The 12,999-nt window shown below is 48.1% G+C and overlaps 1 protein-coding gene across 3 annotated transcripts in view; it reads right to left on the minus strand.

Moving 5' to 3' along the window:
• PDE1B (phosphodiesterase 1B) overlaps positions 1–12,999 on the minus strand; it is a 29,691-nt gene that overhangs the window by 12,360 nt on the left and 4,332 nt on the right. The window contains exon 2 of one of the 3 annotated variants that reach the window (XM_057299436.2): positions 12,512–12,672. The exons of 1 other annotated variant lie outside the window; for it this stretch is intronic. In XM_057299436.2, coding sequence (XP_057155419.1) covers positions 12,512–12,627 — 116 coding nt within the window. In that variant the 5' untranslated portion in view covers positions 12,628–12,672. Of the gene's footprint in view, positions 1–5,260; positions 5,459–12,511; positions 12,673–12,999 lie in introns of those variants that run through there. One more of the 3 variants, XM_003807563.6, reaches the window with a different exon arrangement.

Genomic DNA, 12,999 nt, shown 5'->3' on the forward strand with positions numbered 1-12,999 from the left:
GTACATTTTACAGAAACATCCTCAGTCTTTTGTAAATAGTTAATCATTCTAACATTAATAATAATAGTAGCTAATGTTTCTTTTTTAATCTCCGGCTATTGCCACTGCCTGTATTAAGTTTATCTACACCCAAAGTTTAATGCCAGGTCTTCCTGACTCCACCATCCCCACCACCATCTGACTTCTCGAAACCCGCTCTTCAGTCAGTGCTTAGTCTTGTTTAAAATGCCAGGGCCCAGCAGAATTAGGCAGGTACAAGCCCCTGGAGTGATGTTTTTAGGATGATCTGTTTCATAGCCTGAATAACCAAGAGTTGAAACTGCTTATTTCCCCCATGGGAGAGGGCTTTGGGATCAATAGCAATCAAGATAGCTCCCAAGAGTATTTCACTGTCTCTTGGTCATGGTGTGGGGGGTGGGGGTTACGTGTCCACAGCCCCTCTGTGCCTGGCAGGGATGGCAAAAGCACAGAACAAAGACAAATCTGAATGCTTTCGCCTGGCCTCTCTCCATGCAGGCAAAGCTAATGGATTATGATTCCAGAATCCATCAACCAGGACAAAGCCGGGTTAACCCCTGCCTTTCCAGTCTTACACCAGAGAGAACCTCTGACAGAGTTACTGTACCCATCCCCTGCCTCTGTCCCCACTGAAGCTTCTTCCAGGATAAAAGTGGTGGGGTGGGCCCAGGGATCTCATTCACTGGATGCTTTGCCTGAAGGAACAATCACCTCATGTTTTACACTTATGAATTCTGGGGTTTGTTGATTAACTGGGAGACTTCTTAGAAGCCTGGTGAGTTCAGCCCAGGCAGTCACAAAGCAAACAAAGCTCTTCAGATGGTGATTTTAATGAAAGCAGTTAAATATTCCTTTCTCTCCTTTCCCTCACCCTGCCCCACCCACCTAAAACCAATCTGGGGCTGAAATGGTGGCCATCATAATTCCCCACTGAGAGGGGCTTCAAAAACCCAAGGTCACCCTATGAGTCAGGGAGGAGAAGAGAATGAGTCAGGGATCAGAGGCTGAAATTAGCATCAATTCCCAGGGATGCCCGGGGAGGGAGAACAATGGCGTTCCTGAACAGAAGTAGCTCTAGAATCCCGGGGTCTCGGCAGCTTTGGAATGGGGTGCCCAAAATAGCCAGCCCCAGGAAGCATCACAGGCCAGTTCTCACCTCAGGGCCTAGCAATCCTGGATGACACGTCTGAGAGCAAATGGGACAGAAGGGAAAGTGGCAAAGAAGTTGGAGGACGGCACTGCAGCCTCCTTGGTTGGCTATCCTCAAATCTCACTTTCAGCCTTCCTGCTGCACCATCTCCATGTGGAAACAGCAGGTTGTTTAACAAGTAAGAGGATGATTTTAGTAAAGCTCAGCCCCAGCTCCAGCTTCATTAGGGAGGAGGAATAGAGGCGAGATATATCATAAAAGGCTTTCCCAGCTAAATGAGCCGGAAAGGGGCTATGAGCCAGTGTCTCCCAGAGTACCCCGCCCAGAGATCACAGAACAAAGAGGTATGCTTTGCCTTTGGTGCCCAGGCACAAGCTGGGGCTTCCCTCTGCCGATCAGTCCCCATAGCCAGGGACCCTCAAATCTGGTGACATAAAACCCAAAAAGGAAAGAAGGCCTCTTCTTCTGCCTATAGTTCTCTCTCTCCCCCAGATTCCCACCCCAGCCTTCTGCTTTATTCGGCCCTTTTTACAAAACTTTCCCCAGGGGTCAATGCCCATCACCAAAGTTCTTCCAGTTCCCTTCTCGACCCACCTTTTGAAACCCACATCCCAGCACTGGCTCCCAAAGTGAGCAGCCACACCCACGGCACTCATTTGCATGTATTTGCATAATCGCTAACAATGCTGCCAGCTCTACATTTTTAAAAGTGCTTTCTCCTACATTATCTCATTTTATCCTCACAATGGGCCTATGAAGAAGGGAGGCGGGGAAGGAATTGCCATTTCCATTTACGATGCAGAAACCAAGGCTCAGGAGGCAGCTTTGGTGAGATGTATCCAGCAGCAGCACCAGTCTGGGAGGCAGGAATCCTGGATTCAAAGCTAGTACTTCCTGCTGTGAGCCTTTGAGCAAGTCACTAACTCTTAATCGGTGCTTTTTAAAATGTGGTCTGTAGCCCACCAGCATCAGAATCACCTTGGATCCATGTAAAAAATATAGATTCTAGGTCTCATTCCACAGCTGCTGAATCAGTATTTCTGTCCAGGGATCTGCTGGACAGGGATCTGCTTTTTTGGGGTTTTTTGTTTTTTTTTTACTTTGAGACAAGATCTCACTTTGTCACCCAGGCTGGAGTGCATTGGCACAACTGCCTCCACCTGCTGGGCTTAATCAGTCCTCCTGCCTCAGCCTCCTGAGTAGCTAGGACTACAGGCATGTGCTACCATGCCCGGCTAATTTTTTTTTATTTTTTGGAGAGATGAGGTCAGCCTGCTATGTTGCCCAGGTTGTTCTCAAACTTCTGGCCTCAAGTGATCCTCCCACCTCATCCTCCCAAAGTGCTGGGATTACAGACACGAGCCACTGCACCCGGCCTGCTTTTTTTTTTTTTAAGAGACAAGGTCACCCAGATCATAGCTCTGGACTTCCTGCAGAAGAACAGTGAGGTGAGGACTTTGAGTGGGTCTGGGGAGGTCTTAACTCCAAAAGACTTTACAATAAGAGAAGGTCCTGCCAGGCCAGAAAGTATGGGTGTGGGGGGTGTTATTTGACTTCAGGAGGGTACAGTTCAGTACCTGGATCCTTTCAGCCACTTTAGTCCAGATCCTCTTCTTAGACTTCTCGTTTGTCATATTTATTCTTTAATCTTCCTTTCCCTCCCTCCCCACCTCCTTCTGGTGTCTGGATCATGTTTGGTTCAACAGATTTCAACAGAAGCTATACAAGAGCTCCTGGACAAGATCTAGAAGTGGCATGATCATAGCTCACTGTAACCTCAAGCTCCTGGGCTTAAGCAATCCTCAGCTTGAGGCCTCCCAAAGTGTTAGCATTACAGGTGTGAGCCACAGTTCCCAACCCAATCTGCATTTTTAAAAAACACCCCAGATTATTCTAATATACACTAAACTTTGAGAATGTTTATCTTAGAGCCTCAACTTGTTCATCTATAAAATGGTAAGGATGATAATAAACATTTCACAGGGCTATTAATAAGAGGATTAAGTGATATAATACATTAAAAGGCCTGGCACATACAAAAGGTCTCCAAAAATGTAATTTGAATAGGAATTGACTGATCAACATCAAATCATGGTGGTCCTAACCCAGCTCACACCACACTCCCTTCAAATACAAATACCTTCTCTCTCCCAAGTCCAGATGGAGAAGACTGAGTTGGTTTGGATTGAGGCTGGTAATTAGGAAGCTCCCTAACAGAGGAAATGGGAGAAAGATAATAGCCATGATCTTTCCTTTACAATTACAAACTTCATTTAATCTTCACAAACTCCTTATGAGGGAGGTTAAGTGACTTGTCTAAGGTCACACAACTCATCCATCTCAGTCAGGTTGTCAAGGCCTACAACTCAAGCTAATGGAACCTAACCGTGTCCCCAAACAATGAAGCTGTTAAGGCAGAGCAAACCTAATCATGCAGTTAGCTTAGAGAGAGGCTGGAACCCATTCCACCATAGCTTCTGCAGTCTCAGCCGGTCCAACCTTAATTAATTCTGTCGGTTGGCCCATAGGAGACTGTGAGTGTCTTGATGACGCTGACAGTGGCTTGTTTATCTTGGCCTCCATCCTCAGAGCACACAGAACGTGCTCAGTAAAAGTTCATTAAATAAATAAAACGGAAAGGGGAAAATTAATCAGGTGTGAGGCTATCTCCCAGAGCTCACAATGGAGATTTCTGAGCCAGGGTTTCTAAAAATAACAGTGAGCCTGAGAAGAGTAAGGTTGTAGGTTGACTTCAAGCACAGGCTTCCCTCCGAGTTTCTCCTTCTGTCACTTACAGATCTTGTCCAGGAGCTCTTGTATAGCTTCTGTTGAAATCTGAACCAAACACAATCCAGACACCAGAAGGAGGCAGGGAGGGAGGGGAAAAAAGATTAAAGAATAAATTTGACAAATGGGAAGTCTAAGAAGAGGACCTGGACTCAAGCAGCTGAAAGCACCCTCTTGAAGGTGCTGAACTGCACCCTCCTGAAGTCAAATAACCCACTCCACACACACACCCCATACTTTCTGGCCTGCCAGGGCCCTCTCTTATTCTAAAGTCCTTTAGAGTTAGGATCTCCCCAGACCACTCAAAGTCCTCACCTCACTGTTCTTCTGCAGGAAGTCCTTCTATCCCACCAACATCAGTTTTAATCCAAACCCTCTGTTTCAGCCATCAAGGAATCTGGCACAGTAAAGGTACCTTTCCCTGTAGAACAGGATGCTCAACCCCATCCAGTCCACATCTGGCCCCAAGGAAAACTGGCAGCTTCCCCCAACTTTCCTTCGAACTTCCATCCCTGCCCGTTTCACCACCACCACTTCTTTCTGCTTTACCTTCAGTCCCTGCACGATTGGAAAAGCCTCAGATCCCGACTTCTGGAAGTCCACAGTCTCTCCTAGCTCTAGGCAGCCATTGGGAGGAAAAGACTCTGGCAGTTATAACCCCAACACCTCAGAAGAGCTCAGCTTCTCCAGCTTCTACAGTTCATTTCTTTGGCTCACCATGGCTGGTGTTCTGGGGATTTCCAAAGTCCCCTGCCTCTGCTTCCAGCACCCACATTCCCAAAAAGATCACCATAAGTAGGGGGCTTAGGACAGGAAAGCCAGAGAAGGACTTCCTGCAGAAGAACAGTGATGTGAAGATTTTGAGTGGGTCTGGGGAGATCCTAACTCTGAAGGACTTTAGAATAAGATAGGGGATGGGAGTCAGGAGAAGAATTCTATTTCCAGTTTGGGTTCTTAAGACAAGATGAAATTTCGAAGGAATGTGAGGTCCTAAGGATGTTGGCAGTCAGGAAGGAGAGAAAAGGAAGAAACAATGATAAGTCACCTACCATAGTCAAGAAGAAGCAATTTTTAAAAAGGTGGGGGGGATGGAAATGGGAGGAGAATAAGGTAAAGGGCAAGATGGACAGAGTAAAAGGTGAAGTTGGCACACACACACACACACACACACACACACAGACGCACAAAACATATGGGGGACTGCCAGGTCTTGATCTCTCCACTTCACTAAACTACAACTGGTGGATCCATGAGCAACCTGTCCTCTCCCTCCTCCCCCTTCCTCTTCTCATCCCTGGCACCTACCTGAGAATGGGACCCTGGAGGTGGCTCCTCTGAACAGGAACAGGGTTTGCCATGGGAATCAAAGGTTCCTGCTTCAGAGTATCAAAATCCGGACCCCGGGAGCCCCAGGGCCCCCAAGGGGGGACAAATTCCTCTTTGGCCCCTGCCTTCCTCCTCCAGGTCCCAGTAGAACTGAGCAACTGACCAGAGAGAACTTTGGGGAGGGGCCTGGCTGCAGGAAGAAGAGAGTGGGGAGGCAGAGACCCAGCCTACCGGAACTGGGTGAGAGGGGAGGCTGCGGGAAAAGTTTCACATCTGAATCAGACGGAAAACAAGAATCTGTTCTCAGAAGAAGCCCAGAAAGGACAGAAATAGCACAGGCCAGCCCCTTGCTCTGAGGAGGTGGGGCTCCTCTTTTGGGAAAAAGGGGGTTAGCAAGAGGCTTAAGGGTGCAGGGACAGGGAACCATCCTGAATCTGTCACAGAGAGGAGGTCTGTAGCGGGAGGGGAAGGGGCCCTGCAAGAACCCCCAAAAGGAGCTAAGCAGATTCAGCTCCCTCTCAGGGTCTTTTTCTGGGGCCATTCTTCAAAACGAGCTTTAACCCACCTCACAGAATGGAAGCAAGACAGGGGGATGAACTTCCCACCGAGGATAAAAAACTGTAGGGAGGGGCTTCCTGAAGCTAGGTGTCAGGGGATCCTTATCCAGAGACCGGGCTCAACAGGGAGGGAAGGGCCCTCCACCCGCAAGCAGAGAATGAAAGTCAAGAGAACTCGCTCATAGAAACCAAGGGGTTGGGCAAATTAACACCCCCAGCCCGTTTTCTCATTTGTAAAATGGAAATTGGGGAATAACCATGAATTAACCAGAGAGAGGTCAATCAGCTCAGAGGTAAGGAGAAGCGATGAGATGGCCCAGGAGGGGCCAAAAGAGGCACCCAGAAGGGGTCTGAGGACCAGGAACCCCTCTCCCGCCTTCAGACTTTGCTTTCGCCAAGGTTGGGGAGGGAAGAACCCAGCCTCTGCAGCTCCAAGTGGACGTGCGCACACAGTCCCAGCCCGCCTCCTGATTGGCTGGGAGATGACGTCACCAATACATGTACGCTGGGGCCTTGATTGGCCAGCTGAGGAGTTGGGCGGGGCTAAGGAGAAGAGCTGGCGGGTGAAGCCCAACGCATTGGGGAAAAGAGTTCAGGGATCTGCAATCTCTTAGATGTAGGTCTATGGCTGCGGGTGATGTGGTAAAGAGGAAAAGGAACTAATGGGGTTGAATATGTCAGCAGAAAGGGAAAAGAGAAGACACAGGCCAAGAGCTAGGATTTTATAACAGGAAGTTTTCCCTTTACCCCAACCCGTCAAAAGCAGGAAGAAATGAAAATACCTTGTCATTATGCCAAAGCCTTGAAGAATCAGAAATAAATGAAGTTTGGGAACCTGCTGTTTCTCAGTTCCACTGAGTACTGGGACAAGTGGAAGTGGGCTTCGATCTCAACAAGAGGAGTGGAAGTCAAATATCTTAAGGCTGTTCTCTAGTGAACACCTGGTAGCCGTGAAGCAGGGCTGCTGCAGATCTTGGGAGGGAAGAAACCCACTCTCTCTGTATCCATCTCTTTCTGTGTCCCACCACCACCCTCCCCACAATGACCACAAGCTGATGAGTGTTTTTAGAGAGAAAGGACTAGACCCAGTTTCAGAGACCCTGAATGCCACCCAGGAGATGAGGACAGGTCATTTGGCATGTTCTGTGGACATGCTTGCGTTGCAGGATGGGGCTGAGAGTGGGGGCAGATGGCAGCACACAGCCTGAAACACTAATAACCTCCAACCCAGGCCAACTTTCCTGCCTCGTCTTGTACCCTCACTCCAGACCCTGCCACTCTAGCCAAGTAAGTGCTAACCTCAACTCTCCTAATGAAAAGTAAAGATTTCTTAGACTAGAAAAGCCTCGAAGAGGATATCTTGTCCATTCCTCTCCTCTCTTACCCATTAGAACCAAAGCTGGTTGGACGAATGGCTGCTCACCACTTCAGCCCAGGTATGCATGCTGCATACTTTGCCCTAGCCTGTTATTATTATTTACTCTTCCTAATAAGGAGGGATAATGATCAACCATCATCCCTTCCTGAGGAAAAATTTCACACATAGACACTTACACACACATATACACACACCCCACACTCTACCTCTAAGGAGACTGTCACCTGGCTGGCAGGCAGGACATAAATGTGATGACCTCAACAAAGGGTCCAGTATGGATTTTCCTTTAGCCCTTAAATGTAGTTTAAAAATAGAAAGGAACCCAACTCTAATGTCTGCCCAGCCTGCAGTGAAGAATAAGGTTGAGGTAGGAAACAAAGGATGGGAGATCTGCCTCTGGTAAGAGAAAAAGGGTGGGGGTGGGTGGGGGTAAAGGGGTGGGGGTGGGTGGGGGTAAAGGGGTGGGTGCTCAGGAAGGGATTCACTGGCTGACTTCAAATCTCCAAAATCTCAGAAATTGAAAGAACCAAGGAAATCATCTAATTCCAATAGAAAGAGGGCGTAAGTTTATAAAATCAGGAGACTTTTCTGGCTAGCTCAGTTGAAAAGAAAAAACTAAATTTAAAAAGAAATCACAAACTTTTGCCTAGATTTTATTACTATGTGTGACCTTGGGAAAGTCACTCTGAGCTTCAGTTTCCTGGTCTGTAAAATGGGTAAATAATACATGCTTCACAGAATTTTCACAAGGACCTAATGAGATATGGTATGAGAACACCTTGGGAACCCTAAAGTGATACATGAATATGAAGGATAATTATTTAGTCCAAATCTTTAGTTAGTTCAGCAAATATTCATTGAGTCATTCATAAACAAAGTCCCATATGCCCACTCTTACAGCCAGGACCCCTGACTTTCCATCCAGGCCTCAGATGGCACCTGGATATTGGTGGGAAAGCTCTAGTCTCCCTGACGCCACCACTCTGGACGTTTAGGGCTTCTCTCTGGCTTCCTATTCCAGAGGCCCTGGGGAGGCAGTGGAGGCAGAGGCTGCAGAGTATGTAGAGCATGAAGCTCCAGAAACCAAGAACAACCAGCTCTCCACCTCACCCGAGCATTCCCACTCCCCCACTCCCCTGGCTTCTGGCTTCCATTGCTATACAGACAGCCCCAGTTCTGGCAGCTGGCTGGGCATTGTGGCGGGGGTGGCTCCACAGATAAAAATAGCCCCCCGGTGGCAAAGCTGGGTTGCCATCCTGGGAGGCACTGTTGACATGGCAGCAGTGGTGAGAGAGCCCTCCGCACTGGACAGAGGAGCTATGGGTGGGGGTGGGATGAGGAAAAGGAATGGGGCAGGCCCTAGGGAAGATTGGAAGATAGTGGGGGAAGGACAGAAACCAGGAGGGTGAAGGGAGATGAGGAAAAGGGGTAGGAGGTATTAAGGGGGCAGGGAGGAAAGGAAAGGAGATTTGAAAGGTGCTGCATTCGAGAAGCTGGGAACACACTGAAGAAGTGGGAGAGACTGCTTTCAGACTCCTCCTGTGCCTGTGCCTTCTGACCAGAAGCCGTTTCTAACAGGTGTTCCTAGCAACAGCCCAGCACAACTCAGATCACACGAGAAAGGGAATAATCTAAGCAGCTTGAGCCTCAGCCCAGACCAATAAGAACCCAGGTGTCCCAGCTCCCAGCCAAGAACACAAATGAGTCACCTTTCCATCAGACTTCAGCCCTTGAGAGAGAGAGGAATTGGGAGGGGTGGGTGAGAAGGTCAGAGGAAGGCAAACTAAAGAGGAGGCTCCCAGTACCCAGTCCAGAAGAACTCTTTCTCTGGTTCATTTCTCCACCCCTCTTCTCCCTCCCTACACCATTTGATTTTGCTCATTAACCACCTCCACATGGACCACCCCACCAGCCCTCCAAACCACATCCCAACAGCTGTTCCCAGCAGATGCCCTGCTTCCATGGGGCCTAACAGATGTTGAAGGTAGTCTGGGATGGGAAAGTAAATTAAAAGCTTAGCAAGAGTCTGACTGCAAGTGTGATGAGGGCAGCATCAGATTATGGATCAGCAGGATTTGGGTCTGGTCCCAGCACTGCCCCGATTTTACTATCTCTGGGGATCTGTTCCTCCTCTGTAGCCTTTATGGTTCTCAGATTCAGGGACTGGGTTGGAGACACTGGGGAAGTAGGATGCTTGGGCCTCAATTTCCCAGTTCCAGAGTTCATCCTTTCTGACTGGCTCACTGCTTCCCCAAATCAGCTCTAACCCAGTGCTTAGAGGAGAAGGGTAGATTTTTTCTTTATCAGAGAAAGGCCACAGTCTAACCTCCATGAACTTTCCAGGAAGTTCTCCTGCATATCTGTCTTCAATTTATTTCACCGCAATTTAAAAAACAACAGCAAATTTTCTTGGCATTTCAAAGAAGAGCAGAAGGGGAGAGAATAGGAGGGACCAAGAAGTCTTTGAGGTGTCTAGTGCAATTTGATTTATTATACATCTTCCAGATTGGAATTTCTAAAGCAATTGCTTGGAAGAGAGATGCTCATGGTTTAGGAAGTTTGGCAATTCTGTTGGCCTGTGTGTTCACTCAGTCCAGGCCACAAGAAGTTTCCAAACAAGGTGGGCACAAAGGAGAGAACTAGGGACATGGTGCCAAGCAGATATGCAAGAGCTGATAAACAGGGGAGCAGGGAAGCCAACAAATAGGAATAAAAGGAAAAACTTCCCCCAGGTCCTGCCTGCCAGAGAATCACTCAGCCTCTCCCTACAACCAGCCCCCAGCCCCCAGCCCCCAGCCCTCAACCCCCCACCAGCCAAGTTCCCTTCCCAACCTAAATGGTGCCAACACCAGCTGGCAGCCTAATCACCCCACTGTAGCCACCATAATTATTTGCAAATCTGACTTCTCACTGCAGCTGTGGAATCAACTGACCTGGAAGTCTGGCTCTTTCCAACGGCACCACCTGAAGCACCCCCTTTCTAGCTCTTCTCCATGCCCTATGCCCCCAGGCCTTACCCCAAAAACAACCTGACCCTTTTCCCACCAAGCCTTCCTCTCTACCAAAACCCCAACACATCTCCCTCAGTGCACCTTTGCCAGGTCTGAGTGCTGAAGTGGAATCTGGACCTGGTGTTTTCTTCTCAGACAGCGATAAGCTCCATAGATGCAACCCCAGCTGAGGGAAAAGGAGCAGTTGCAGGACTGGGGGATACTAGGGCAGAGGGGCAAGAGCAGGGGCACTAGGGACCTCCCTGCATTGAATGGATAACAAGTTGATTTTATCCTTTTCCCTTCTCAGTCACTCTTTTTTCCCTGCTCAATTCCCATCTATGCCCCTTCCCAAAGGAACGGAGGAATGGTCCCACAGTTCTCTCAGACCATGTAGTCTTGCTGCCTTAGGGGACAATTTCATTATCTAACAACTTCCAGTCTCCCCAGTTGTCTCACTTCCACCCCACCTGCTGTCCTGGTTTTGTCCCTCTTTCTCTGCTGCTATCCTGAAGAGAGTTGGAAAATAGCTACTCAACTTCCGTACCTGAGAAAAATCAGCCCCTTGAGATTCAAAGGCAATTACTTGGCTTCCTCCCCAGAGGGACTAGGAGGATGAGGTCACTGAGAAGGCAAAAGACACGCCTTGCAGAAGACAGGAGTCGGGGCTGGACTCCTAAGGCCCCAGAGGGCACCTATAGCAAGCTTATCCTGTACCATCACCACAGCAACCCCTCAGTGAGGGGAGGGAGCCACGGGGATTTTCTGACTCCTAGCCAAGATGAGGAAGGAGAAGTACTGATGGCAAGAGCGAAAGGGTAAGTCAAAAGGAATGGGACAGAGAGAGGAAGTGGGACAAGGGAGAAGAGCAAAAGGGAGCCTCATAGCGAAAGAGAACCCAGAGAAAGATGAGGCAAAGGAGAAGATGGAAGAATCGAAGAAGAGAAAATGAGAGAGAGCAGAGGAGTTAGACACAAATTCTCAAGGATTCCTTTAAAGACTCAAAAAGAGAGGGAAGACCTGTTTTCAAGGTTTTCTGCTCCTCCATCCCAGTCTGAAGGTGGCAGAAAGATTTAAAGGTTGGGGGAATCTGGGAGATAGGGAAGCTACCATTCCTTTGATTTCAGGAACTCCCTGGCAGGGTGTAGTTATAGATGTGCAGGCTTCTTTCCTACTGAGCATCTCACCTGGCCTTCTAGTCCCATGCATCCCCAACCTCTTTCGCCTTCCTCTGGGCAAAGGTGGCAAATGCAACCTCAAATGTGGAATCCTCTGTCTTTTTTCAAACCACCTCCTGAGGCTCCTGGACAAGCAGAGTGATATTTGGATTCTAAGAGACTTCAGTGATTTTCTAAAATAGGATGTAGTATAACTGATGATACCCTCAGGCCTAGGGACTTGGGATAAATGTCAGAAGGGAATTCCCCAATGTTCACAGAACCCACCTATGGCAGCCCCTGGGCTTCCCACACTCACCATGTCTCAGAACTGCAATTGCTCCATCCACTTCCAGTTTGACCATTGGGAAAAAATGATAAGGAGGAAGTTCCTCTCCTTTCTTTTGACCTCAGTGGCCCACATCCTTCATAATATTGCCCTCCTCTAGTCCCACCTATCCTTCTGGTCTCTAAGTTCAGACACATGCCTTCACTCCTTCCAGATAACCATCAACAAGACTCCTTCAATCACGGCTCAAACCTATTAGGTAATTCATATTCCTACCTCTTGAATCTTTGTCTCCCTCATCCCAGCCAACAGTTGCCCATCCATTCCCATTCCCCTGCCTCTTCACAAAGCAAGCTCTCCCATGATGAAAAAGACCTTCAGGCTTTATCATTTCAAAGTTACTTTTACATGATGATATTAAATGAAGAACTGAGACTCAGAGAGACTATGTGACTTAAAGATTACACCGTTGTAATTGTTAGGGCAGAATGTGAACTCGAACTCAAGTCTCCCAAAATTCCCCATGCCCTTCCACTACCACCACTCTGCCTCCCTGCTTCCCTCCCTCCAGCCACCTATCCCGACCAGAGGTTTGTGAAGTTCTTCCTTGGGGCTGAATTTGATCCCCTACCTCTGCACCTTCCCTTCAACTTAAGGCAGGAATTTTCTACCCTCTACCTTCCCAGAGATACCACACAGTCCTCATTCAAGACAAAGCTGATGGAGGAAATAGAGACAGGAGACATTTGATGGAAAAGTGGGGTATGAAACCGAGGGAGAAGAGATTCCCTTTGCTATGGCTGGAAGCAGAGGAAGAAGGACTAATCTGCTGAGGATAGCACTAAAAAACTGTCCCCACCAAGGCATGAGAAAAATGACACTCCTTTTTCTCCAGAGGTCCAGGGAACCATAGTTTATGCTGCAATCTTCACAGCAGCTCCACATCCATAGACAGAAAAAGGAGAATGGCAGCATGATTTTCAAAACTGGTAAGAACCATAGAAGATCACTCCATGGGGCCTATACAAAAAGAGGGCAAAAGCCAGGGTTAAACCAATGAGGCACCCAGTCTCAGCTTCTTCCTCCCATCCACTGGATCTCCCCAGGAATGTCAAAAAATCTCAGTGTCACAAATACATACACAAGATCACACATAGGTATTATCCCATTACCTACATACACACATACATCATCTCATAACTAGGACAATTTCAGGTATTCAGGTAAGTGCACACCTTCCCAATATATTTATTGTTACACATGCCACTTATAAAAACAGACACATCTTCATGGAGCTCTGTCCCCAGCATACATATCACCCTTTACCCAAACACATATATACGTGTC

This window comes from Pan paniscus, chromosome 10, assembly GCF_029289425.2.
Source record: "Pan paniscus chromosome 10, NHGRI_mPanPan1-v2.0_pri, whole genome shotgun sequence".
NCBI classification, from domain to species: Eukaryota; Metazoa; Chordata; class Mammalia; order Primates; family Hominidae; genus Pan; species Pan paniscus.